Source organism: Sphaeramia orbicularis, chromosome 13 (assembly GCF_902148855.1).
Source record: "Sphaeramia orbicularis chromosome 13, fSphaOr1.1, whole genome shotgun sequence".
In the NCBI taxonomy this organism is placed as follows: domain Eukaryota; kingdom Metazoa; phylum Chordata; class Actinopteri; order Kurtiformes; family Apogonidae; genus Sphaeramia; species Sphaeramia orbicularis.
The window spans coordinates 6,691,634-6,715,800 of NC_043969.1; the positions used below are offsets into that span (position 1 = coordinate 6,691,634).

The following is a 24,167-nucleotide window of genomic DNA, read 5'->3' on the forward strand; positions in this document are numbered from 1 at the left end:
TTGTGTCATGTCGGCTTTTGGACTTTTTCTGTCTTGTCTGTTTTGTTTGTCATTTCCTGTTTTATTTTGTTAAGTTTCCCTCATGTGTCTTGTCTGTTGTCTTTACTTCCTCTCCCTGATCGTGTTCACTTTTTCCCTGATTACCTGACTCCTCCCTGATTATCTCCACCTGTGTCCAATTGTTTTCCCGCCCTCCTGTGTATTTAAACCCTCAGTCTTCCCCTGTTTAGTTGCCAGTTTGTGCTCTACAACTTGTTGTGTTCACTTATCAGCGCTTTGGATCCTGTTTGTTTGTCTGCCGTGTTTGACCCGTTTTCGTCCTTCGACCATTGATTCAGCCTGTTCCTATCCTGCCTGCTCGTTATCGACCTGGTTCGTGAACCCGACTCTGTCTCTGCCTACTCCCTTTATTACCTCAGCCTCCACCGATTACTAGTGCTTCGACCTTCGCCTGGATTACTACTGTGAGTCTGCCTGTCCCCCATGTACCGTTGCTTGTTTGACTGCTTTTCCGTGTATGACCTGGCTTGTTTTTTGACCACCCTCTGTTTGTCCCTAGTGGGGATTCCGTTGGGGTTTTCCCGGCTCGGCCAGGCCGGTCGTCTGCCGTATTCACCCGCAGCCCAGACGTTTATCCCCGGATTCGGTGGCTTCACAGAAGTTACATTATCTCTGTGTTGTATATTTCTCCCTGTGAAAGTGTTTAATAAAAACACTAAACCTTACTGGTTATTTGTGGTCTTGCTTTTGGGTTCAGCCTTTGTACTTAGCCTATCGCATGTTGTTTATATCTACTCAGGTGAAAGCAGATTCACCTTGTGCTTTGTTTCCCTCTGCAAGCAACAGATTATCAACATCTATTCATCACAAAAGTATGAATTAACCCTGGATGTCAGTTAGGTTTTTTTATGTCTCCTCTCTTCAAAGACTGTGTGCATATTTTCCATTTTCAGCCTAAAGTGGTATTCCCTGAGACTTGGCAAACAGAAAAAATTGCAGGCTTTGCGAATGCGCTTGAAAAACAGGTGGTGTGAGTGTTTGGTTCTACCTCTATAGACTCCAAGAGGGAAATTACAGAGCAGTGCTCCTATGTCGCTAATTGTTTCCTCTGATATGTGTGAGAAAGTAGAGCATGTTGGCATATTAACTGCATCTATGGGTACTATAATATTCCAGTAATAATTATTATAATAACCCAGTCAGAGCAAAAATGCCTCATGTTCCTACCAAATGTCAGAAGGAATGTACAGTTAAGTTGACAGAGAGAGCGCAGAAAAACATTAATGCCTACTGCCATGTCAATGTCTATCCCAATTACTTTTCTCTTGTTTGGAACACATCTATTCAGTCTGTGCATGTTTGCTCCATGTCACGTGATAAGCTTCTAAAAGCGATAACAAGGAGATGGCAAAAAAAAAACCTTCTGTGGATGGTTGAATAAGATTTAAGGATCGTTAAATGCCTCAGTTTGTGACAGTTTGAGTTTGGGGATTTAATTTATGTATTTTGCATTATATTGTTATATTGATTTTTAAGGGGTGCCAGCCAAGCAGGGTGTAAAATTAACACCCACCCACTGATCTGCCTTGGCGGAGGTCTGCGCTCTCAAAGTGCTTTTCTAGTTACCTCCGCCAAGAAGGTTATGTTTTTGCTGGTGTTGGTTTGTTTGTCTGTTTGTCTGTCTGTGTGCAAGATAACTCAAAAAGTTATGGACAGATTTGGATGAAAATATAAGGAAATGTTGATACTGGCACAAGGAACAAATGATTAAATTTTGGTGGTGATTGGGGGGCACTGATCTGCCTTGGCAGAGGTCTCAGAGTGCTTTTCTAGTTTCCTCCGCCAAGGAGGTTATGTTTTTGCCGGTGTTGGTTTGTCTGTCTGTGTGCTGTGTGTCTGTGTTCTAGTATTGGAAATGAAACAAAAAGGATCTTAACACAGCCTCTTTTTACTGTCATCTCAGTCACATACAACAAACACAGTGACACAAAGCTGCATGAGTTCAGGACCTTGCACAACTAGGCAAGTGTCATTGGATAGTTTAGCAAATTTAACAGTAAACCTGTTTTATTAAAACATATTGCTGGAAGAGCAAGTATAAACACTATGGTGTACATCCAGAGCAGTAAAGATATAAAATGCATGACTGTATGTAAACTTCAAGTCAGGAGGTGTTTTAAGCCAACACTGAAAAATTAAATTAAATAATAAAGCACACGTGGATAAATTCATTAGTTTTACTTGAGTCAGGAAGAGTAAGGAACTTAAGGGCCAAAGTTTATGATCTCCAATGAGGTGCAATGAAAGAGCTATTTGCTTTTACATGGTTCTTGTTAATACAGGAATCTAGAGAGTAAAGTAAAAGTAATAACTAGAAAAGCACTCGGAGAGCGCAGATCTCCGCCAAGGCAGATCAGTGGGCCCCTGTGCACCCCCCCCCCCCCAACCCTGATCACCACCAAAATGTAATAATTTGTTCCTTGTGCCAGTATCAACATTTCCTGAAATTTTCATCCAAATCAGTCCATAACTTTTTGAGTTATCTTGCACATAGACAGACAGACAGACAGACAAACCAACGCCGACAAAAACATAACCTCCTTGGTGGAGGTAATTATGACAAAATTAATGTTCGTTACCAGTAAGAAAAACAACATTAATATTTTACTATCATCTATTTTCATCAGTCCACATGACATCATGACCCTTTCTGATCATGTTCACTGAGTAAACAGAAAATGTATCTTTTCATAGGATTGTTGCAACATACAGGATCTTTCCTACTTTCTCAGTCCTCTAAAGGTCACGCACAAAAATTGTGTCTTCAAGGACAGGATGTGTCCTACAACATTCATAGTATACCTACAAAATAACTTTTTGTCATGGTGGGGTCAGATACTAGTGTATAGGTGAAATGTGATTTGAGTTAATGGGAACTTTAATGCAGAGTGAAACTGATTTCACTGAAGAAGCACAATATACCATTTGGCACATACTGTTTGGACACAATACCCTGATAATAGTTATTTAATAAAGAAAATTATAGCTGTACATCTGTTGCACACTTTCATGCAGCTCATATTAATTGATGTTGGTATATGTATATTCATCGGGGTCTTGGGGTTTCATGTGTGGTTATTTAAGTAATTGCATGCATAAATGTGATGGCAGCACCATGGCCACAGCTCCCATGTCAGGATGGTGCCATGTTAAATGTTAAGCATCAATGTGTTCTGCCAACTAGCAAGACCTCGAGGTAGCAGAGAGTTTACAGGAACCTCAGCAACAGAGTGATCATGTTGCCATTCTGACCATCATCGGACTTCTAATGATCTGAGTACTTGAGCTTGGAAACCTCCCGTCCCTAAAGCCACACATTCTGCAATTTGCCCACCTCCCCCTCCTGCCAGATAGCCAGCTGTTTCCACCTTACCACTCTGTCCTTCCTCCCAGTTTTCCATCATGCAATACACAACTGCTCCTCTCTTTCTTCCTCACATGTTGAAACATACAGACTTTTCCCATCGACTCCCCCTCATTTTCCCCTTTTCCATCCCAGGTTTGTCACCCCCAGTCTTTATGAACTCCACACCTGCACCCATTTCTTTACCCACTGCACTTCTTTTAAGTCACACACCCCTCCAGCATTCCTATGTAGTGACTTTGCTGACACATTAACACACTCTAGCCATTTCCTAATTCGTGCACAGCATGAACAGCATATTGGTCTTTTTAAGAGTGTGTTAGGCTACAGTCATAGCACAGTTATTATAGTATGAATATTTTGTTGTTGCTATTATTATTATTATTATTATTATTGTTGTTATTATACATTATAAATCATTCATTTTTATTTAGCCCTTTAGTTTTTTTTTACGTGATCAGTGTCTACTTCCATTGCAAACGGATCAGTCTTGACTTGGCCAAAAATAACAAAGTTACATCACATTGAGCTTGCTGTTGTACTGAAGGAAACATGGAGGTCACTGAACTCAGTGTTTATGGATTCATTTGTAAGTAAATGTGCAGTAGACACCAGCAAATGATACTGTGAGCAAATGATACTGAGAAGTTGTTTACCTGTTTCTTTGCTCTCAGACACAGAATGACTACAATACGTATGTGTCAATACTTAAGGTGAGGTCTAACTCCTCACTGTTCGTATACTTACAACCTCCGTCACAGCTGTCCATGTTTGTTTAAACAGAGTGACTCCTTCTAGTGTGGAACTGTGACATGATGAGCTGGAAAGATGCAAAAGTTGCACAAATTCTGCTTTTAGTGAAACTGTGTCTGAAAACAATGAGACCTGTATCTGAGTTTTGGCTTTTACTTCCTTTAAATAGAAGAGTTGAGTATTTGAGGCTTCACACCTAGTTTACCTTTACTGCAGTGTATTTGTTTTGTAAAGGATGGCAGTGATTGAAAAGCAGCCAGTCAGAATGGCACATATTGCGACTTGGAGACTTGCAAAAGTGAGGGTTAAAAAGTAAACCAAAAAGAAAAAAAAAAAAGACATTGCTACAGTACATTTGATTTCAAAAACCCATAATTGCTACTTTATGACTTCATTCTGCCCATCTGAAATGCCTGTGATGGGTGCAGAATGCTCCCATCCTCTGTTCATTTAGAGATTTCTGAAAGCAGAGACAGGCAGACCAGATGCCGTGCTTCTGCTTCCAAATATGCTGACGTTATCTAAACACGCAAGTGATGCATCAGATACATCAGCAGTGAAATGTTTCTGGTGAAACACAGTGCAGAGATGAGCCTTGTCTGTTTAATTCCACTGTGACAGCCAACTCTGAAATGCAACCAGCTGCTCTGAGTGGTGTGTGGCCAAAAAGCTGTGGATGTCCACCGCAAGTGCCCGAGGATGCTTTATGCGTTTCAGTACGCCGTGCTTTGACTTCAGAACACATACATCGTGACATGTGATTTGAAGTAGACCTCAAGAAAATGTGCACAGCTGTCAGTGTTGCCTCACTGACCTGAGAGGTGCTGTTCTGTGCCAAAGCGCCTGAATATCTGCACACCACCTCTAAACTCTGTCTATCACTCTGACACATGTAAAGTGACAACTTGACAAACAAACTAAGTGGGTCAGCAGCACCATGGGGTTAAGAGTTGGAGATAGAGGTCATGGCGTGTCTGCCGCTCCTTTCGGCTGATTGTGTTTAGAGAGAGGAACCATCCTCTTTGGGGCTGCACTGATCAGAGGAAGGAAAAAGACAGGGTGACACAGATGCTCCGATGGGATCTTAAGACACTGATTATGTTTGATATTAAAATTTGATCTCAAGCACTTTGGCCGTGAGGTTTCCAGATCAAAGGATATATTTTGGCTCCACTTCCATCACTAAGTGTGTCAGTGATTGCGGTGCCTAAACATAGAGAACTAAATTTAGAAACTCTTCAACAAATAAGGAAAACAGTCTCGTTCTTTTGATGGGATGTCACACAAACCACATTTGCTGGCCGAGCCTGAAGGGCAAGTCCCTATTGTATTTTGTTTGTTTTTATTAGGCCCGAGCTGAGCCAATACTGGTGCTGGGCCTATCACAACTGCTGTTTGGAGCACGCTCACAAAAGTGTGCATGGCATGCTCATCTTTGACTATTGTCCCCACTTTCACTTATATTCATACTCATGGCAGTGAGCCCTATCTGAGCAAGCGCATGTCATGTATAGTCACGGAAAAAAATATTATTATTAATTATTCTTGATAACTAAAATCACTTAAATTCTTACATGGCATTGTACTGCCAAAAACAGTGCTTTTAGGCATTCCATGTTTCTTTTCTGTCTGTTTTAGTAACATGATACACACAGGAGTTAGTACTTGATTGCATAACCATTGTTTTTGATTACTTTTGATGGTCTAATCATTTTTCCCGCAACTGTATAAAAAACGCATATTTATAACTGCTCAGAATGAATGGGAGTCAATGGGCAAAGCCCATTCAGGGTCAGTCATTGACATTTGACCTCACGGTGACGTGGGGGACCTTGAGAGCTATCAAAAAAAGTATAATATGTGGTAGCCCTGGAAAAGGATATATTGTTTTTGCTCAAATTATTATTTTTCTTTCTAAATAATAATAATCTTAATCCTCCTGTTTATTTATCTCTCTCAAAGTTTCTCAAACTTTTGCAAAGTTTACAGATACTTTGGAAATTTACCTTTCCAAAAATTACGTCAGTTCGTCCATACAAACACAGATTTGGCTCAAATTTGAATCAGTTGTAAATCTCCCAGGCCTACACCCATTCAATGGGAGAGATTGAAATTTGGCACCGTAGCGCCTCCTACAAATTTGCCTTTACAAAAATAGCATTAGGTAATATATATGAACACTGATTTGGCTCAAATTTAAATCAGTTGTAAATATCCCAGGCCTACAGCCATTCAGTGGGAGAATTCGGAATTTGACACCATAGCACCCCCTACAGAATGATGGACATACTTGTATGGGAGGCAAAATATTTAGTTTTTCAAAAATGTGTGAAATTTGGCGCAAAATTCTCTGCCATGACCCCGATCAAAAATGTCAGTGGGACCCATACCCTATTTTTTTGTGTGTGAAGAATGAGCTGAGGGAGGTACATCCAGTCAAATGTGAGTGAGGGAGGAGGTCCGGGGTCACAGAGGGACATAAGCTGGTGCGATAGTGCCCTCAGAATATTGATCATACTCTATCCAAAGGGACATAGTAGGTGCAATAGCGCGCACTGCTAGCTCCATGTGGCAAGGGCCTCCCGATGTTTATTAGGAACCAAGCACGAAGGGTGACTTGCCTCAAGGCAAGGCCCTATTGTATTTCCTTACTTTCTTATTATATATATTATTTCATATATATTATATATATATATATATCAATATTACATATCGATACATTCACAAGACTCACCACAAGTCTCACGTACAAAAAAATTTCAGATACAATGCACGGTTATGGATTAATCGCAGTTTGTTTGAGAGGTGATTTCTCATTGAATTTAACACAGACAAACATGAGCATCAGACTGGCATGGGATAGACTCAGGTTCAACATTCCGGGTGGAGAGAACTTCTAATGTGGGTTTGCCGCATTGCATTGTGGGTATATGACATTTTGCTTGGTTATCTATACCAGTTAGTCCCTCACTATCTGATACTTCCCTTTTGATACTTGTCATAATAAAAGCATTACTTGTTTTGTTCCTCTCTCTGAGAATCTGACTGCTGTACCACCAAGCCACAGTTTAATATGAACACAATAGGTGTAAGCAAGGTGTAAGCAACTTGAAGAAAATGCTTCAAGTTGCATTTAGTGTGTGTATTATAAAGTCCCCCCCCCCCCCATATAGTCCCACTTCCCATATATATTTCCCTAAATGACATAATGAAAAACATGCTTGAAAAGATTTTTATTGATTTTCTGCTGGAAAAACACAAGGCATCAAACAACAATCAGCAAGTTTTCACAGAATTTTTATTCAATTCATACTCAAGTTTTCTCAGTGTCATCAGGTTTCTGTCCAAGGGAATTTTTTTAGAAATTTCGTAAAAGAAACTTTACATTTATGTTTTGTTTCATGTTTATTTATGTTTTATGCAAACATTAGGAGTTGGTTCATGCAAATAAAGTATTAGGTGTAGTTATATATATCAACTATCAAGCTCCTTACACATTTGATTTAATCATTACCTTCATGACATAAAAAAAAATCCCATTTCAGTCACAGTTTTATCAAAGTCTTTGTCTAACATTAGTTTCTACAGCTCTTCATACACGTGTTGCTTTTTTCCATGTGTTTCCCACTAATATTTGGGTCTGTTTCCTATATTAAGTCAAGGAATGTGACAGTCTGTCAGTCATCGGTCCACACATTTAATTTGCATTTAGTCATTAGATAAGGAGATTCAGGGTTTTTATGTGTAAATTGAATATGCACATAAAAAGCAGCTGGACAGAAGTGCAAGTATTGCCTCACTTCCCAGAAGTCCACGATTCAATAGCCAACTTTAACGTGTGTTGAGTCAAGTGTTGTTGATATGTTGGTTTGTTTTGTTTTGGCTGAAGCGGTCAAAAAAGCCCATATGTTGGAGGCAAATCTAAAACCTGAAATGTGTTGAAGGGTCCAACAATAACTCAATGAGCAGCAGACATCTGGATTTCTTTTTATGTTCAAAATAGAGGAACATGAAGCTCTGGCTCTTTGTGTTCAATCCAAACACAACATTTTGGTTTACGAGTGGCTCCACATAGAACTCAGGCCATAATATTTAAGGGGCAACCAAAACAGATTTACCTCCCTGTAACAAGGAAATAAACAGTTGACTGCTTCTCATTGTATCAATCACTACAGCTGATCAATACGTCCATGACGTATTCACCACATGCTTAAATTACTGCCTTTTAAAACTTCTGAATTTCCAGCTTGTACTCTTAAAACCTCACACAGCCCTCCTTCTGCAGCCAGTGAAGGTCATTGATGACTTCATGCTCCTTTATATACAATGAAGGGTGTTAGTGTGTTGTTTTAGACCATGACTCTGTGTGTGTTTCAGAGTATTGAGCGAGAAGAGCCAATCGAGGTGGATCCAGCCCCAGCACATGGACTGGAGAATGGACATTCTTCTGTGACAGGTGATGGCATTACAAGTGTTAATGTCATAGTTGTACTCACATTTAGAGCCGATAAAGATGTGGTTTCAGTCTACATACGTCTACATGTTTTTCTTCTAAAGCATTTAAATGGGAGCACTGTTCAGCACATAGATGCACAATCTCTAAAATAGTGTTTTCTAGTGTGAGAAAACTGCAAAATAACGTGTGTACGGGTTTTTTGTGTTTTTATCATTAAAAACAATTAAAGAAAACACTTTAAATCTTTTTATTTATCCAGAACATTCAGTGTTGGTACATGGAAAGATCTCTCCACCCAGTGACTTCCCTCATGAGCACACAGCCCCTGTTGATATGCGGATGCCTCATCTCCCCATCACTGCTACAACCAAGACAGCAGAGATCAAGGACCCTGACTCTCCCAGCAGCCCCAGCGGTTCCCAGCTGTCTCCCATGTCAGACAGCCCACCTCTCATCCAGTCCCCTGTTGCCACTAACCACGTTCAGACAATGTTGGAGTCCCCAGTCCAACCAGGTGGCAGACAGACCCTTCTTTATCTCCACTTATTCAAAAATTTTCTTTCCCAAACATGAAATATTTACTTTTGATAAAGGAGAAATAGAAGGTTTATGAGGAGCTCACCTTCATGCTTACATCAAGGATTTTCTTTTAACCTCCTGAGAACCAGCAATGTATTTGAGGGATAAGAGTTTCACTTAAAAAAAAAAAAAAAAAATCCATTGCAAAGGACATGCCATAAAAAAACCCAATGAAAATGTATCTGAAAAAACTGTTGTATTGTGCTGTTTCCAATCAAGGCAATTATTTAATGTAAAAAAAGCCAACACTTTTACTTTCCTATGTCTCAGGAGGTTAACATTAATTGAAAAACTTCTATTAAGTTAATGAGATGTAGTAAAAGGCTAACATTTTACTCTAAATACTTTTTATTTTCTTTTATCTGTTAAATTTCATCATACTATGTGTATCTTATAAGTCTCAAGAATTACTTATTTTTCACTGTTGGGTTGAAATCTTGGGAAAAATTTAAAAGAATTCATATTTCCTCTAATTTTTGTGCAGCCAAATTCCTTCCATCCATCCATCCATCCATTATCTTCCACTTATCCAGGGCTGGGTTGCGGGGGTAAGAGTCTAAGCAGGGATGCCCAGACCTCCCTCTCCCCAGACACTTCCTCCAGCTCTTCCAGGGGGACCCCGGAACCAAATTTTGCAACTTTATAGTATGGATGTAATTCTGTCATATCTAGATAGATTGCAGACAATAGTTGATTCACCCCCCCACCCCCACCCCCACCCCACCCCATCCAAACATGTAAAATGTTGAAAATGGTGTAAGCGCTTTGGCCAAGGTTCAAAAACCCTGGTCTCCCACATTGTAGATCGTAGCATGACTGACTAAGCTATCCATCCATGTGTACTTCAGGGCACAAATTTATGCGCCCCAACACTCTCCAATCTCTTGGATTGGAGGGGGTTCTACTGCGCATGCACACGTGTCCATATGGTAAAGTGAGTTAAATCTAAACTTGACAAAAGTCTAATCATGAAGACACAAATGTCTATTCAAACAGCATTTGGGTCTGTATGCCAGGAAAACAAACAGGCAGCCACAGAAAGTATACCTTATTAAAAGAAACTCTTTGCTTAGGTTCTAAAAGTGGTCACATTGGTGAGGTTAATTTGGATTCATTTTATTAGTGTATGATACTTAAATAAAATACATTTTTTATGTGATCTGAAGCTTTTATAATGTTAATTTTGCTTCAGTTCACCCCCTTGAATCCTCATCGGGGCTCTGACCCTGGACCCCACTATTCTCCTGCACCTTCCCTTCCATTTTTTCTGGATCCACCACTGGCAGATATACCATACTAATTTATATATACATACATACTGAAGATGTTAATTTACTCCATCATTCCCTTTTTTGTTGAACATAGCAAGTTTTTCATAATTTCACAGACTGTAATAGTAAAAGACAGCATGGTGGTGCAATGGATTGAACCTAGACCTTTCTGTGTGGAGTTTGCATGTTCTCTTGTATCTGTGTTGGTTCCCTCTGGGTACTCTGGCTTCCTCCCACTGTACAAAGACATACACCTTAATATGTTAATTGTTCGATCTAAATCACCTTAAGGTGTGAATATAGGGGTGACCGATGCATGTCAGCTCTGCAATGAACTGGTGACATGTCCAGGGTGTCCCTCAAGAGGACTAAGCAGTTTGGGAAATATATGAATGCATGTGATGTGGTTTTATTGTCTACATACTTATTTGTACTAAGTTGATTTCTGGGTTTTCTTTGTATATGTGATACTCATTGGACCTGTTTGCTACTTGGTTCAGGATATTTGTAAGTTAAGTTTTTAGTATAAAAATGAATCCAACACAGTGACAAATAGGCAGTTGATGGAGCTTAGATTACCCATACAGCCATAATGATGAATTTAGCTCCAAACAGGCAACAAATTCTGCAAAAACTTCCAGAGCTGTGCAATGCTCCATGAACTTAAAAGTACTTTAATAAAGTTGTGGGGAAATTGATATGAAATGACTCTGGTTGATGAAAATCTTAGTTGCTTAGTTTCCTGACAATGACGTTTTTCTTTATTTTCTTGCTTTCAGTGTCCTCTGTGAAAACATGGACTCCTGCTCCTGTCAAGACTCTAGGATCTCCACACCTTCAAGGTGGGCCTAGTTTTCACACAAATGACTTCCTGTTTAAGACTAAAACTTTTATATGACTTATTCAATGTTTATCTTTTGCAGAGAAGACAAATTCAGCCTCTGTTAAGTCTGTGACATATTCAGCACCCCCACAGTATGACAGGTAAAAGGGGAGGTGGTCGTGAATGGGTATCCTTTGGGCATATTGAATGTCACTTGTTTTGCCTGACCCCTCTGGGCTCCCATCCTGTAGAGACGGTGACATAACCAGTGACAGGCCTGTCGGACATGGAGGAGAGAGGAGGAGGGAGCTGGTGAGGTCGCAGACTCTGCCACGTAACATTGGTGCTCAGGCACGGCACTCTATCTTTGAAAAACTGGACCCTGAAAGTAGTAACAGGTAAGCATCATACTGCATTCAGGACATTTAGAAATTATGGTAAATACAAGTCTGCTGCAGTAAAGCAAAAACTGTGCTCCATCTCTATGCAGCCACTCCAAACCTGTCGACTCTAAACCCAAACTGAAGCGCTCTCAGAGTTTTGGAGTTTCCAGTGCCAGCAGCATCAAACAGGTTCTTCTTGAGTGGTGTCGTTCTAAGACCATAGGCTACCAGGTAAACACCAAACCACATTATATCTCAAACCTGCCCCACATACATATTCATCATATTTTCAACCTCTTTAAATCCATATCTTCAAAATTTTTGACCATATAACCTCAGAAGTCCGACTGTTTAAGTCAATTTGCTGCCAATTACACTGATATTACATTGGCATTGGGAATATTCCAGGGCGGATCATAGCAGATTAGCTTTTTCAGTGGGTTTTATTTATTTCCAAGCAGTCACTGGCATCATTTAATATCACAGCAGCATAAATCAAGGTTCAAGGTTCAAGGTAGCCTTTATTGTCATTTGACAGTACAAAGTACATCAAACGAAATTCCGTTTGAAGATTAGGGGCTTCAAGCCGCTGCTGCAGAGTGCCGCCACAAAACCCTTCCTTCAAAAAAAATTTGCGTTAAAGTACAGAAGAAGATAATGAAAAGCACAAATGTAAGACATCATACAGTTTTTCACACAGTACACGTGGACACATGCTGGAATTTTTTCATGGATTTGAAGGGAATTGGGGGACAGCCTGAACATTAAGGCCGACAGCAGACGTGAAGGGTGGGGGGTGGGGAGATGGGGGAAGGGGGGGATGCATGATCTGTGTAATAATTGTGGAATGTGTGTGCGAAGATAAGAGACTCCAGTGGGTTCGCTCTGTCCATACAGTTAGTCCTTCAGTCTTTATCAATTCTTATCAGTTCGGTCCACTGTTGTCTTGACCATGGAAGATGTTTTGACTGCAGTAGGGAGTAAGGAAAGAAAGAATGTGCTGCTTCCTCAGTTCTCAGGGGAATAATTTGGGCTGCGGGGGAAACTTGATTACTGCATAGATTTAGTATAACTTAATTTTGTTATACCTGGCCTCAGCATTCCTTAGCTCCTTCGTCCGGTAAAATCCCTACGCAATTCCTCGATCTTCTCCTTTAGTCCCGCAGATTGACGGAGCCCCTCCATGGTTGCCCTCAATCCCCCTGCGGACTGACCTGTGATGTAATCCAGCTTCTTATACGAGTCCCCGGCCCGTTCGGTCAGGTCTCGCACACTCTCCTCCGTCTGCTTCACCGCTCCGAAGTGCTTCCCAATTTCCACCAACAGCAGTGGGGTCTCTTTGCATGCTGCTGTCTTGCTGATTTTACGATAGATCAGGACCATTCCCAAGCCAATCAGAAGGTGTCCCACCATCATAATTCCAAATAAGTATATGTCCTCTACATCCTCCACCGACAAGCCAGACAGACAGACCACCTTCCACTTGTCCCAAGCGTCCCGGGTGTATCCGGCTGAAGCTGTCCCGTCAGGGCAGGCAGGTTCCCCAGGACCATTCTTCCTTGATGAAAAAATTGTGTCAATTACGCTGAGTGACCAGTTGATCAATTCCATATTTGCTGTTCGAGAGCTCAGCAAGCAGGGATTCAAAAGTAAAGTAAGTCAGACGAGACACTGCAAGGCCAAGCAGAGTGGGGGAGGCAGGAAAAAAGCAGCAGATAGCAGAGCTCAGAAAAACACGTCTGCTCTCTTCGAAGGACAAAGTCAGGTGCAAATATCAGTGCACTTGATTGAGGTAATCCTGAATGTCTGGTTTTGTTTTGGTCAAAGTTTTGTGTTTGTGTAATGATAGTGCAGTGAAAAGCACAGATTTATGGGGACTTTAAGTCTGCAACAGAACAGTAGCCTGTAATGCAGGAGTGAATGAATGGAGTCATGCGCACGGTGCTAAAAGGAGCAACAGTGTTTATTAGCATAAAAGAAACGTGAGGAACAAACAGAAAACCTGAGGGGAGATGATGCCAGAGTGTAATGATACAGCCACATATGGTCTCCTGATATTAAGGTGCTGCAGCTACGTGGCATGCAGCAGTTGTGTCTGATTGCTGAGGGAGGGGTCAGTGGCCATGCCAGAACGGCCTGTGACACGACCATGTTAAGTCAAAAGCTACTTTCCTTATTTTGGCTTTTCTGGGGTTTTTCCTTTTAAAACATGTTGTAAATGCAATGCTGCTTCTATAGTAATACATTATCAAATGAAACAAATGCAGATATCACATTCGAGCTTTCCAACATGATCTACATAAATGTAACACTGACCAAAATAGATAAGACTTAAAGCAAAGTACATCATTGATGATTTATGTTGCTTTAGGGGGAAATGTGTGTATGCACTTTTGATTTTAAAAAAGTTTTTACCCCGCTACTTAGAATCTCCAATTCTAACACTGGACACCTGAAAGCCTCATTGCAACATAAAGTATAATGACATGATATCATTGTCAAGTCTGTTACTCCATAATAACAGATAACACTAATTAAAGATAGGTATTTTATTGTAATGCTTCTCTTTCTGCACAGTTAAACATTGTGGCACCTAGGGCCTGATTTACTAAAGGCTTGCGCGTGTAAAAAAGCTGATTAGATGCAAATATTTATTTAGCGGGCGCAATGTGATTTACCAAACCTGAAAATGATTATGGTGGCTCATTTTGGGTCTATATTTAGTGTGTCTGAAAGGTAGGCTTTAACTGGCACAACTTCACACAAAACTGGCTGCAGTAGTTATGGCAAGGAGGCGGCATGGGCACAACCAAAGGGAACGCAGAGAATGAATCTGTTCTGATCACATCAACATTTATGGAATGATGGAAGAAAAAAATAATAATACTGTGAGACATACGGCCCCTCATTTTATGGGCCTGCCTCCCACGCCCAGTTCCACCCGTGGCCCATCACCATAAGGCCAGGACCCGACTCCTGAGAGACGTCTCTCCTTTTTCTTTCTTTCTTCCTCTCGCTCTGTCTCTCTCTCGCGCATGCACGCAGGGGAGACCGAACGGGACAGGTTCTAGCACTGCACAACACACATACACACACACACAAACACAAACAGCACTATCCACAGTGTTGTGACTGGGCTCCTGAACCGGCTATATAATTGTTTTTTTGTTTTTCTTTTTATCATGCCCACGGACTTAAAAGTTTTCATTCACCATACATTCATCATACAGAGTGACATAAAGAGAGAGGGTATTTATTTAACTAATAACACACTTCACCACTGATAAACAACAACAGAGAAATACCTATTCACCACTCTGTGTGAAAAAAGAGGAACTTCATATTTATGAGTGCTGGGATATCCCAGAGAAGCTTTTACAGCCTACTGTCTCCATGACAACAACCAATAGCGCACACAAAATCCTCATTTAATTTGGGCGGTCTCCAAGACTTTGCACCTGTTCTCATTGGCGCAGGCAATCTTAGTTGATCACCCTTTACACGCAAATCATTAGCACACGCATTTCTTAGCGCGAGCAAGCATATTTGCGCCCGTTATTTGTGATCTTAGTAAATCAGGCCCCTAGAGTTCATTCAACCTTAGAGGTATACAGTATAAGGTGTTTTCCATTGTATACATGCCTTCTAAATTGAATTCCAACCTTAGCTAATATGCATGACATTTTTGTAGGTAAATGTCATATGAAATGAAGAAAAAGGAGAAAAACAAAATATGCATATTTTATTAAATGCTGCTAAATAACATGTGCGGGTGATTATGTTACCTCCTTGGCAGAGTTAAAACTAGCCTCCAGATGTTCTCAAAATGATGCAAGTGGGTCTTAGCAACCTATTTTACAGATGAATTTCTAGAGGCAAATGACAACTTTTTAATAAAGACAGAGGGGAACCGTTTTAGAAATACTCAGTGGAAAGTTAAATTTTTCACATGTATCAAGTTAAAAGACAAAAAAAATGTCTCACATGTGCCATGCCCATAGTTGGAAACATAGAATTTCACCCATCCATGTATGATAGGGTTTATAAAAAATGGGCCAAGGGTGAGCTAGCTACAGCTGTTTGAGGGAAATACATTTAGATCACTCTCACAACGACAAGACAAATATGCTCTACCCTCAAATGACCTGTACAAATACCTACAGATCAGACATTATATTACAAACCATAACGTCCAAGTTGGAGGAGTTTTGTCATAGAAAGTAATGCATGACTCATTCATTCATTTATTTTTCATTCTAATGTCGGTGCGTATTTTTAATCACAATCATCAGGAGTGGAAAAGAGTCCCGTAAAGTGTGTGTGTGTGTGTGTGTGTGTGTGTGTGTGTGGGGGGGGGGGGGGGGGGGGGGTTGCATATTTCTCAATTATTTTTTCTTCCATCACTCCAAAAATGTTCACACAAGGGTGAAAAATGCATTCTCTGCATCTTGTTTCATCATTTTGATGTCTCCTAACCACTTCCATGTGTACACAATTACAGATCCAATCCGTTTGCCCCTCCTTTTGAGACGTGTTAAATATAGACACAGTTTCTATGAGCAAAATTGCTTTCGGGTTTGATAAATCACTTTGCGTGTGCTAAATTAATATATTTGCATTTTCTCCTCCCAGCACACACACAACTGCGTGTAAACGCCGTATATTGCATAGTCACTGTGGCAAACATACCAACTGGATGCAGATGCGCTATTTTGCACCTTTGAAAGATGCAACCCTTATTGCGCACAGTTAGTAAATCAGTTTGTACATTTTGTTGCGTGTGCAAAGAGTCTGCACACGTTTTAATACACACAAACTGTCGTGTAAAATTTACGACCGTAAGTGGGAGACATCTCTGATCTCTTTGACAGTATTCCCCAGTTGTATTTATGTCTGTACTACCATCTCTTCGTCGACTAACAGTCACACTGAGCCAAAGACAAACTCAGAGATCGAGCAGAATTCGAGCCGCATAAAGTGTTTATTCATCCACAAAATAAACACTGAGTTGACATCTGCAGAAACAACTGACTTTTTCGCTCTGGGAGACTACTTTTATACCATCAAAAGTAGGTCGGGTTTAGCTACAAACCATACCCATTTTTATCATATTTTGAACATTAATCTTGTCACGTCGGAAACCCCCCTCTCAGCTTGTCCCCGATAGGGTGAGGTTTCTTTGGTGTCGGTCAGGATTGGTCAAACATATATAAATATGTAACTTTTTGTAAAAAAATGTAAGGTACTTCCCAGAATGTAAGGTACTTCACAGAATGTTCAAAAATTTCTACTCACGTGTACTTCTTTTGCACACCACATTTTCCGGAACTTTCCATGAGCTCACATGTTCATTCTGCTCGCCCCATTTTGTAACTTTGCATGAATTCACGTGTTCCTTCAATGGCTGCACGTTTTCGTTCTTTTTGTGGGTCTCCCAGGAAAAAAGTCAACCACTCTGTTACAACCGTCACATTGTACTGAAATTTAACTTATGGCATGCAAATGAATACTTTTGATTATTAAATTAATGCTTTGATTATAAAATGAATACTTTTGAATATAAAATGAATACTTTGATTAAAATGCTGTTTTTTTTGACACCACAAAACCTTTGATAGATCCGGCCCAATTTGTACAACAGAGTAGTTGAACTCTTTTTGAGGAAAGAAAGAAGGATGGATTTTGTGTACAAATCAGAATTTTTGGTGAGTAAAATGTTGCTATTTTCCTAAATAATATTGCAAGTTGATGAGGTTATTATTGATGCTTCTTTAAGCCTCAGTCACAAAGCTTCGTACAAACGATGGGTGCGTACAAATCTCCCGGTTCGTAGGAGTTCTGGAGTTCATAGACATTCATAGACATTTGTGGAGGCAGCAGTAGTTTCTCACGGCTGTCTTACAAAGTTGGTATGGCTGCTGTTCAAAACGCAAGAACGTCTTGAGGCCGCCGTGAGAAAATGACGTGATTTTGTTCGTACAAACACCGTATACAGTTGTCACAGCCTTCATAAGGGTGCCTTGAGACCTTCCTATATCAGACCTAAGGCCACTTCATGAATTATTTTGTTGTAAGGTCAATGCACGTCACCCCTATGTGAAACTCACAGTGCTCGCAAGTTGATGGTAGGAAGATCTTATGCTGTTTCAGTCCGGCAGCAGCGGAAGAAGAGGGACATTCTAAAGCGCTTAATATGAAACATAACTTAATGTATTTTAATGCCCTAGAGCTGTGATCAATCAGCACCAAAGTTTGTGTGAACATCTGTAGTCATGTTCACTTTCACCTCTGCAAAAAAAACTCAACATAGTTTAATTATAGAGTACTGTTCATTCATCATTTCATTCATCCATTTATTTTCTGAACTGCTTTATCCTTCAGACGGTTGCGGAGGCGCTGAAGCCTATCCCAGCATTAGAGATGTCAACGTATATTTTGATGATTACTGATGCTCTTATCAGACATTAAACTACGTTAACCTGTTTTTACACTAAGCCTTTTGTGAATGTGCATTTTCTGTGTTTGGGATCGTGTGCTGTCCGTGGTGCTGAAATCACACATTACTGCGTGAAAACAGACCTGTACTTTTAGAAATTAGGAGTTATAATAAGACATCAGATGAAGAAATTTGAAGTAGAAGGCATAAGAATAAAACAAAGATACACAAGAATAATAGAGAAGTGAACGTTAACAGCACTAACCGTCCAACACGCCAATCCATCACCCTGATCCTCGTCCCGGTGGACTGTGCATTATCTCTGCAGATTTGTGTCAAGTTTATTTTTCTGTTAATAAAAGACTTTATTCTTTATATGTTCTGCACCGTGCATTTGAGACCAGTCATTCACTCCGTCTTGACAGTTTGTATTCAACCCCTATATATAAGAATGCCACAAATGTCATACTACTGCTGCACTGCACCTTACATCCACCTGTCTGTGCGTTTGTTCATCTGAATGTCGTAAGGGACCCCTAATAACACTGTAATGTGTTCTTGAGATCTACTTGCGGCCACCGCAGGAACATATGGGTCCTGGAAAAGTCCTCCTGATCCACAAATGTCGTACATTGTTCTTATGTAGTTCATGAGGCATTGGTTAGTGCACCTTGCGAAAGGGGGTTTTGTACTGCGTTTGTAGAAAATATTGGACAAGATCGCTCACCTGGCTAAGAACTTAGGAACGGTCCACGAACACCCCATGAACACACCATTCTTATACAGCCTCCTTGAGAAGGTCGTACAAAATAGTCTATAAATCGTTCGTTTGTGACTGAGGCTTCATGTGTGTCGCAGTTGTAGCGACAGTAGAAGGAGATTTGTGCACTCTGGGGTTTTTTATTCAGTAAAGGCATTTATTGTGGCTACACGAGTTATCTATCCGTGATGCAGCGCATCTTTATACTGCATTTCTGCATAATAAGACGGTTTTTAGAACCATAAAATAGTTATTGAGAGGTGGACTGATTCAGACGGAGCACTACTGAAGGCCTAGGTGTGAAATACACGGTCTGCCACTGATAGGACTGTACATTTATCTTTACACTGTAATCCGGAGGAATATAAATTTATACGAATGGAAGATGTATACATGAAAGGCTGTATTTTTTTTCCTCTTCTTGTATGATGAAATCTCATACATATTTTTATGTAAGATGAAAGCTACTCTCAAGACAATCTTGTTCTGTACTGTTAATTACCTGTCTTTTGCTGATAATGGCAATAAAGTAAAAAAAAAAAAAGTCTTATAATACTAAATTTAGTCTTAACGTTGCCCTGGACCTTTTGTAATTTTACATTTAATGCAGATGATATTTCCAATGATTGAAGTTTATATCCAGAAGATAGGGTACTGAATTTTGCAATGCAACTATTTTTTTTTTTTTTAATTAGAAAAAAATTTTATTTTTCTAAATTGCTTAAAACTTCAGTGTTTGACATTTGGTGACATCTAGTGGTGAAATGGGCTTTATGCATAGCCCCACTACTTCCTGAACTTAAACCAGCTCCTCTATTTCCTGTCTTTCACTATTGGACACACTGATTAATCCATGTGTGGCTGACTACAGTAGTCACAACAAGAAGTAGTAGGCACACCTGGATTAATCAGTGTGTCCAATAAGGAAAGACAGGAAATAAAGGTTGGTTTAAGCAGTTGGTAAAGCTGGTTTAAGTTCAGGAAGTAGTGGGGCTGTGCATAAAGCCCATTGCAGATTGTAACCAACTGCCACTTCCCCCATTGTCCACTTTGGATTAAACCAGGGATGTCCAATCCTGGTCCTCGAGGGCTGGTATCCTGCATGTTTTAGCTGTATCCCTCTTCCAACACACCTGATTCAAATGATAAGCCAATCATCAAGCTCTGCAGAAGCCTGATAACGACCATCAGGTGTGCTGGAAGAGGGAAATATCTAAAACATGCAGGATAACGGCCCTCAAGGACCAGGATTGGACACCCCTGGATTAAACCAACACTCTGCTTCCGCATTCTGGACTCTGGCTCAAACTGAGACATACTACAGTGGGTTAAAGTATTGTACTTTAACACCGCATGTTATGGAGGACCAACCCCACCATATTTAATAATATATACATAAATATAAAAATGGCTTGGTAAATTAATTCATGTGCCAATACATGATACAAAAAAAAAAAAATTAAAAGGCATTTTGATAGAAAAATTCTGTGACATACTCTGAGACAGAAAACGGAGTCACTGGATTCTGGAATCAGAAGATTTTACTTGCAAGGAGTCAAATACAGTGGGATGCAGCAGTTGACTGACTGACAACAGGAAGTTCAAGATCTTATGAAAGAACATGAATATTACAATCATTGGACTAAGTGTACAAATATTATGACGCTGATCAGGTTCACCATTGGCTTAGGTATTCAAAACACAGTGATGCATGGGTTCAGTGACCGTGTCTGTACTCTTCCTCCACCTGCCCCATGGCCTGATCTCCTCAAGGGCAGCAGCCCGCTCTGGACCCAAACTGGATGGACAACAAGTACGCTTTGGTCCCAAACTAGAACAAAACAAGCGAATAGCAAAGAAATGGTAGACATATCCTGAGTGGATATGTCCGGGCATTCTTACAAAATGTCATCATAACCCTATCCATGACTCGTGCTCTGGACACCTGGTATTTACAGGATATAGTCTAATAGCCTAATTTTTCTAACACATTTTCTATGAAGTTATTTGTAAAATGTGACAGAAATGGTTATTTGCATTATGATTTCTAACCGTTTTAATTTAACTGTGTGTTAAAAACCCTAGTTATTTACTCTAACATTTCATTCTCCATACCATTTATTTATCTATTTTGTCCTTATTTCTATTTTTCCTTCTTTATTTTTTATCCCTGCATTTGTTTTAGTGTTGTTTTCTATTTACATTTTCTTTATCTCTTTATGGCCACAAAATTATTTATTCATATATTTTATTTTTATCTGACATTTTATTAATTTATTGGCATTTAAAAAAAAAAAAAAATACATAGTCATATTTACCTCCCCAGTATTCCCCCGCTTGCATTTTCTTCCTCTGTTTATTTCTACAAGCCTATTTATTCCTGCATCTCTAATTTATATTTCCGCATGTCTTTTTTACATTTCTGTATGCATTTTTGCTTCATTAGGCAAATGAGGGGGCATTCTTTAAAGGTGTGTCGTGGGGTCAGCTCTTCTCCTATTAGGAATAAGGACATACATCACATGATGTATCTGGAAGGCTGCGCCATTTTGAACTTACATGCTGCTTACAGGTAGGCTTACATAGCAACTTACAGGTTGCTATGGGCAAGAGCATAGTACAGACATGCATGAAAGAGCCATATAAATCAAGATTTAAGAAAAAAAATGGAGAAGGTAGCGAAAGCAAGGGGTCCCTATCGGGAGAAGCTCAACACAACTGCTGGGCAAAGGTATTTGGGAAAGATCAGAGATATTAAGCATATAGACCCCTATGAGCTACCGGCCCCTATGAGTTCACCGGCGTCCAACTAGTGCATGGATCTTGACTCCCTGCCACCAGGCCCGGACTGGCTAATCAGGAGGACCGGGACAATTCCCGGTGGGCCGGTATAAATATTTCGGCCGCGAGGGCCGGAGTTCATTGTAAATGTATACTTAATATTTTATTTATCGTTTGTTTGGTTTTTTTGCAGGGGGTGGGGTGTTCAGTCATAGCACTGGGTTGATCACATAAGCTGTTGCTGCTGTTCCTGGGCCGCCACCCCCTCTACTAGCAAACTGGTTTGTTTTTTTTTTCTTCCTCTTGTTTGCAGACACGCTGTGACCTGGCATAACATGTCCTTGCATACGGTTAGTAGCTCTATACTGTAGCTGTGGAGCATATACGATCTGTGCTCTGTAGGCTATGTTGATGGTCAGCTGTGTTTGCTGTTTGAAACATGGATAATAGAAAGAACAAGGGTGGCACAGAGAAGGCAAGAATTAAAAAGAGGAAAGCTCTTGAAGCAAACACAGCCAAATGTGCCAAAATCGGCAACTTTTTCACAAAAACGACCTCCTGGTTGGAAACAACTAATAAGGACGATGAACCAGGTAAACCACCTTTCAAGCTTGTTAATTATCGAGTCAATGAATTGTGTGGCATTGTGGCGTGGAACATAACGTTATGCAGTTTAAATAATAGTATGATGCAACGCCACATAACTGGGAAACTTTGTCTTGTAGCTCCTCAGAGTCAGAAAGCAGATCCAGCACCAGGCACCAGCCATGAGCCCACAAGTCCAGAGTGGGCAGGTAGGACTGCTCATAGAGTGAAGATTATTAGAATAAATAGGCTACAATGAAGAGTATGGTGTAGGCCTGTTCAGTATGAAAGGTGCTCTGAGATGCTCCATGATTCAGCACTACATGAATGAAACTGACACCAAGGCTTTGCAAAATAGAAGATTTGTGCTGAGAATTATGACCATTTTTAAAATGTGATTTAGTGTCAGAAGCAGAGCCAGGAACCAGTAGTGATGAGGGCATTGCTCCTGTCAGGATGGAAGGAAAAGGTGAGCTGTTGGAACAGACTGTGTGAACAAGCATTAGTTCCAGTAAAACCACTTCTATATCCAAATGATAGTCCCGACTTATTTTATTTTTTATCATTAAAAGTGAGACAGTAAATACACAAAGCCCACAACTGAAAAGCAATAACATAAAGTAATATTAAATAAACCTGCATATTTTGCCAATGTAAATATCTTAATTGGTTAAGTAAGTCAAAATGTCTGTAGATATTATTTTTTATTGTGATACAGGTGCAGGCGAGTCTACGGAAACTGGAGGAAGTGTGAAAGGGAGAGCAGAGTCTACTGATGACAGAGGAGCAGCTCAGCAGCACAACCCTGAACCACTAGTCATAAATGAGACAGATGAAGATGAGTCTGTTGTTAGCTTTAGATTACTTTGCTCACCCTCAGTCACAGGATATACAGACATTTTTTTCTTATCATCCTCGTCAAACCCCTAATATCACTATACCAAAAGTTTTTTAATAGCAAAGTTGGAACAAACCCGCAAGTGGCTGACTTACTGTGAAAAAAATCAGTCTCTCTACTGCTCTGTTTGTCTCAGGCTTTGCAGAACAGTGTGTAGACCTAACATGTAAGGTTATAATTACATGATTTTAATAATAATTGGTCGTGATCTAAAGTGGGCCGGTCTGAGGTATGAAACTCCAGGGCTGAAAATGAGTCTCAGTCCGGCCCTGCCTGCCACCCTGTACCTACATGCAGTTAATTAACTATCTTTTTTCAGCATAAGTTACTACACAATGCAAGAATTCAAAAGCCTCAAGTCCCTTGACAGATATGAACAGTTTTGCTGTGACTGGATTCAAGATTAACAATCTACAAGCCTGATGACTGTGAAAACACTGTCGCGCAGACACGTAGATAGTGCAATGTTTACATGTTGTAATCAAGGGGGTAGTAATGGTGAAATGCTGTCAACATTGTTTCAAAGTCAATAGACAGCATCATTTATGTTTTTAATTTTTCTCCCTACATTCTTGTTAACATGTATCTGTAAAGCGACTGGGGTTCTATTCTAGTTTAGTGATGGCCTGGTTAGTGTGTTGGGTGGGCTAGTGTGTGGGAATTGTAAATGCATTAAACTAGTCAGAAATCCAAAATAACGTAACTCCGGGTCTCTTCGTTTGCTGTGTCAATCATGGGAGTAACTGGACCAGTTTTTAAAGCATCAGTGTCTCCCAGGTATCTTCAATCAGACAGATTTTACAGACAATTTACAAAAACAGTGAACTTGCTGGTATGGGTATTATTGGTACCTGTACGTTCAAATTGCTGAAATGGGGCGGGGATGCTGGTTGTTACGTCATCTCCTCAACCCTAATTGGGCAGTTTGTATTAGGCTGCTGTGCTATCAGTGCAGAATCGACTAGGCATGCCTGGTGCTTGTGGTCTCAGTAGAGAGAGAGAGAGAGAGAGAGAGAGA

The 24,167-nt window shown here is 40.2% G+C and overlaps 1 protein-coding gene across 3 annotated transcripts in view; it reads left to right on the forward strand.

Moving 5' to 3' along the window:
• Positions 1 to 24,167, forward strand: part of smtnl (smoothelin, like) — a 94,347-nt gene that overhangs the window by 47,026 nt on the left and 23,154 nt on the right. For all 3 annotated transcript variants that reach the window (XM_030151562.1, XM_030151564.1, XM_030151563.1), the window contains exons 3-8: positions 8,555 to 8,633; positions 8,893 to 9,147; positions 11,263 to 11,325; positions 11,407 to 11,467; positions 11,558 to 11,704; positions 11,797 to 11,920. In XM_030151562.1, the coding sequence (XP_030007422.1) occupies positions 8,555 to 8,633; positions 8,893 to 9,147; positions 11,263 to 11,325; positions 11,407 to 11,467; positions 11,558 to 11,704; positions 11,797 to 11,920 (729 nt within the window). The remainder of the gene's footprint in view (positions 1 to 8,554; positions 8,634 to 8,892; positions 9,148 to 11,262; positions 11,326 to 11,406; positions 11,468 to 11,557; positions 11,705 to 11,796; positions 11,921 to 24,167) is intronic.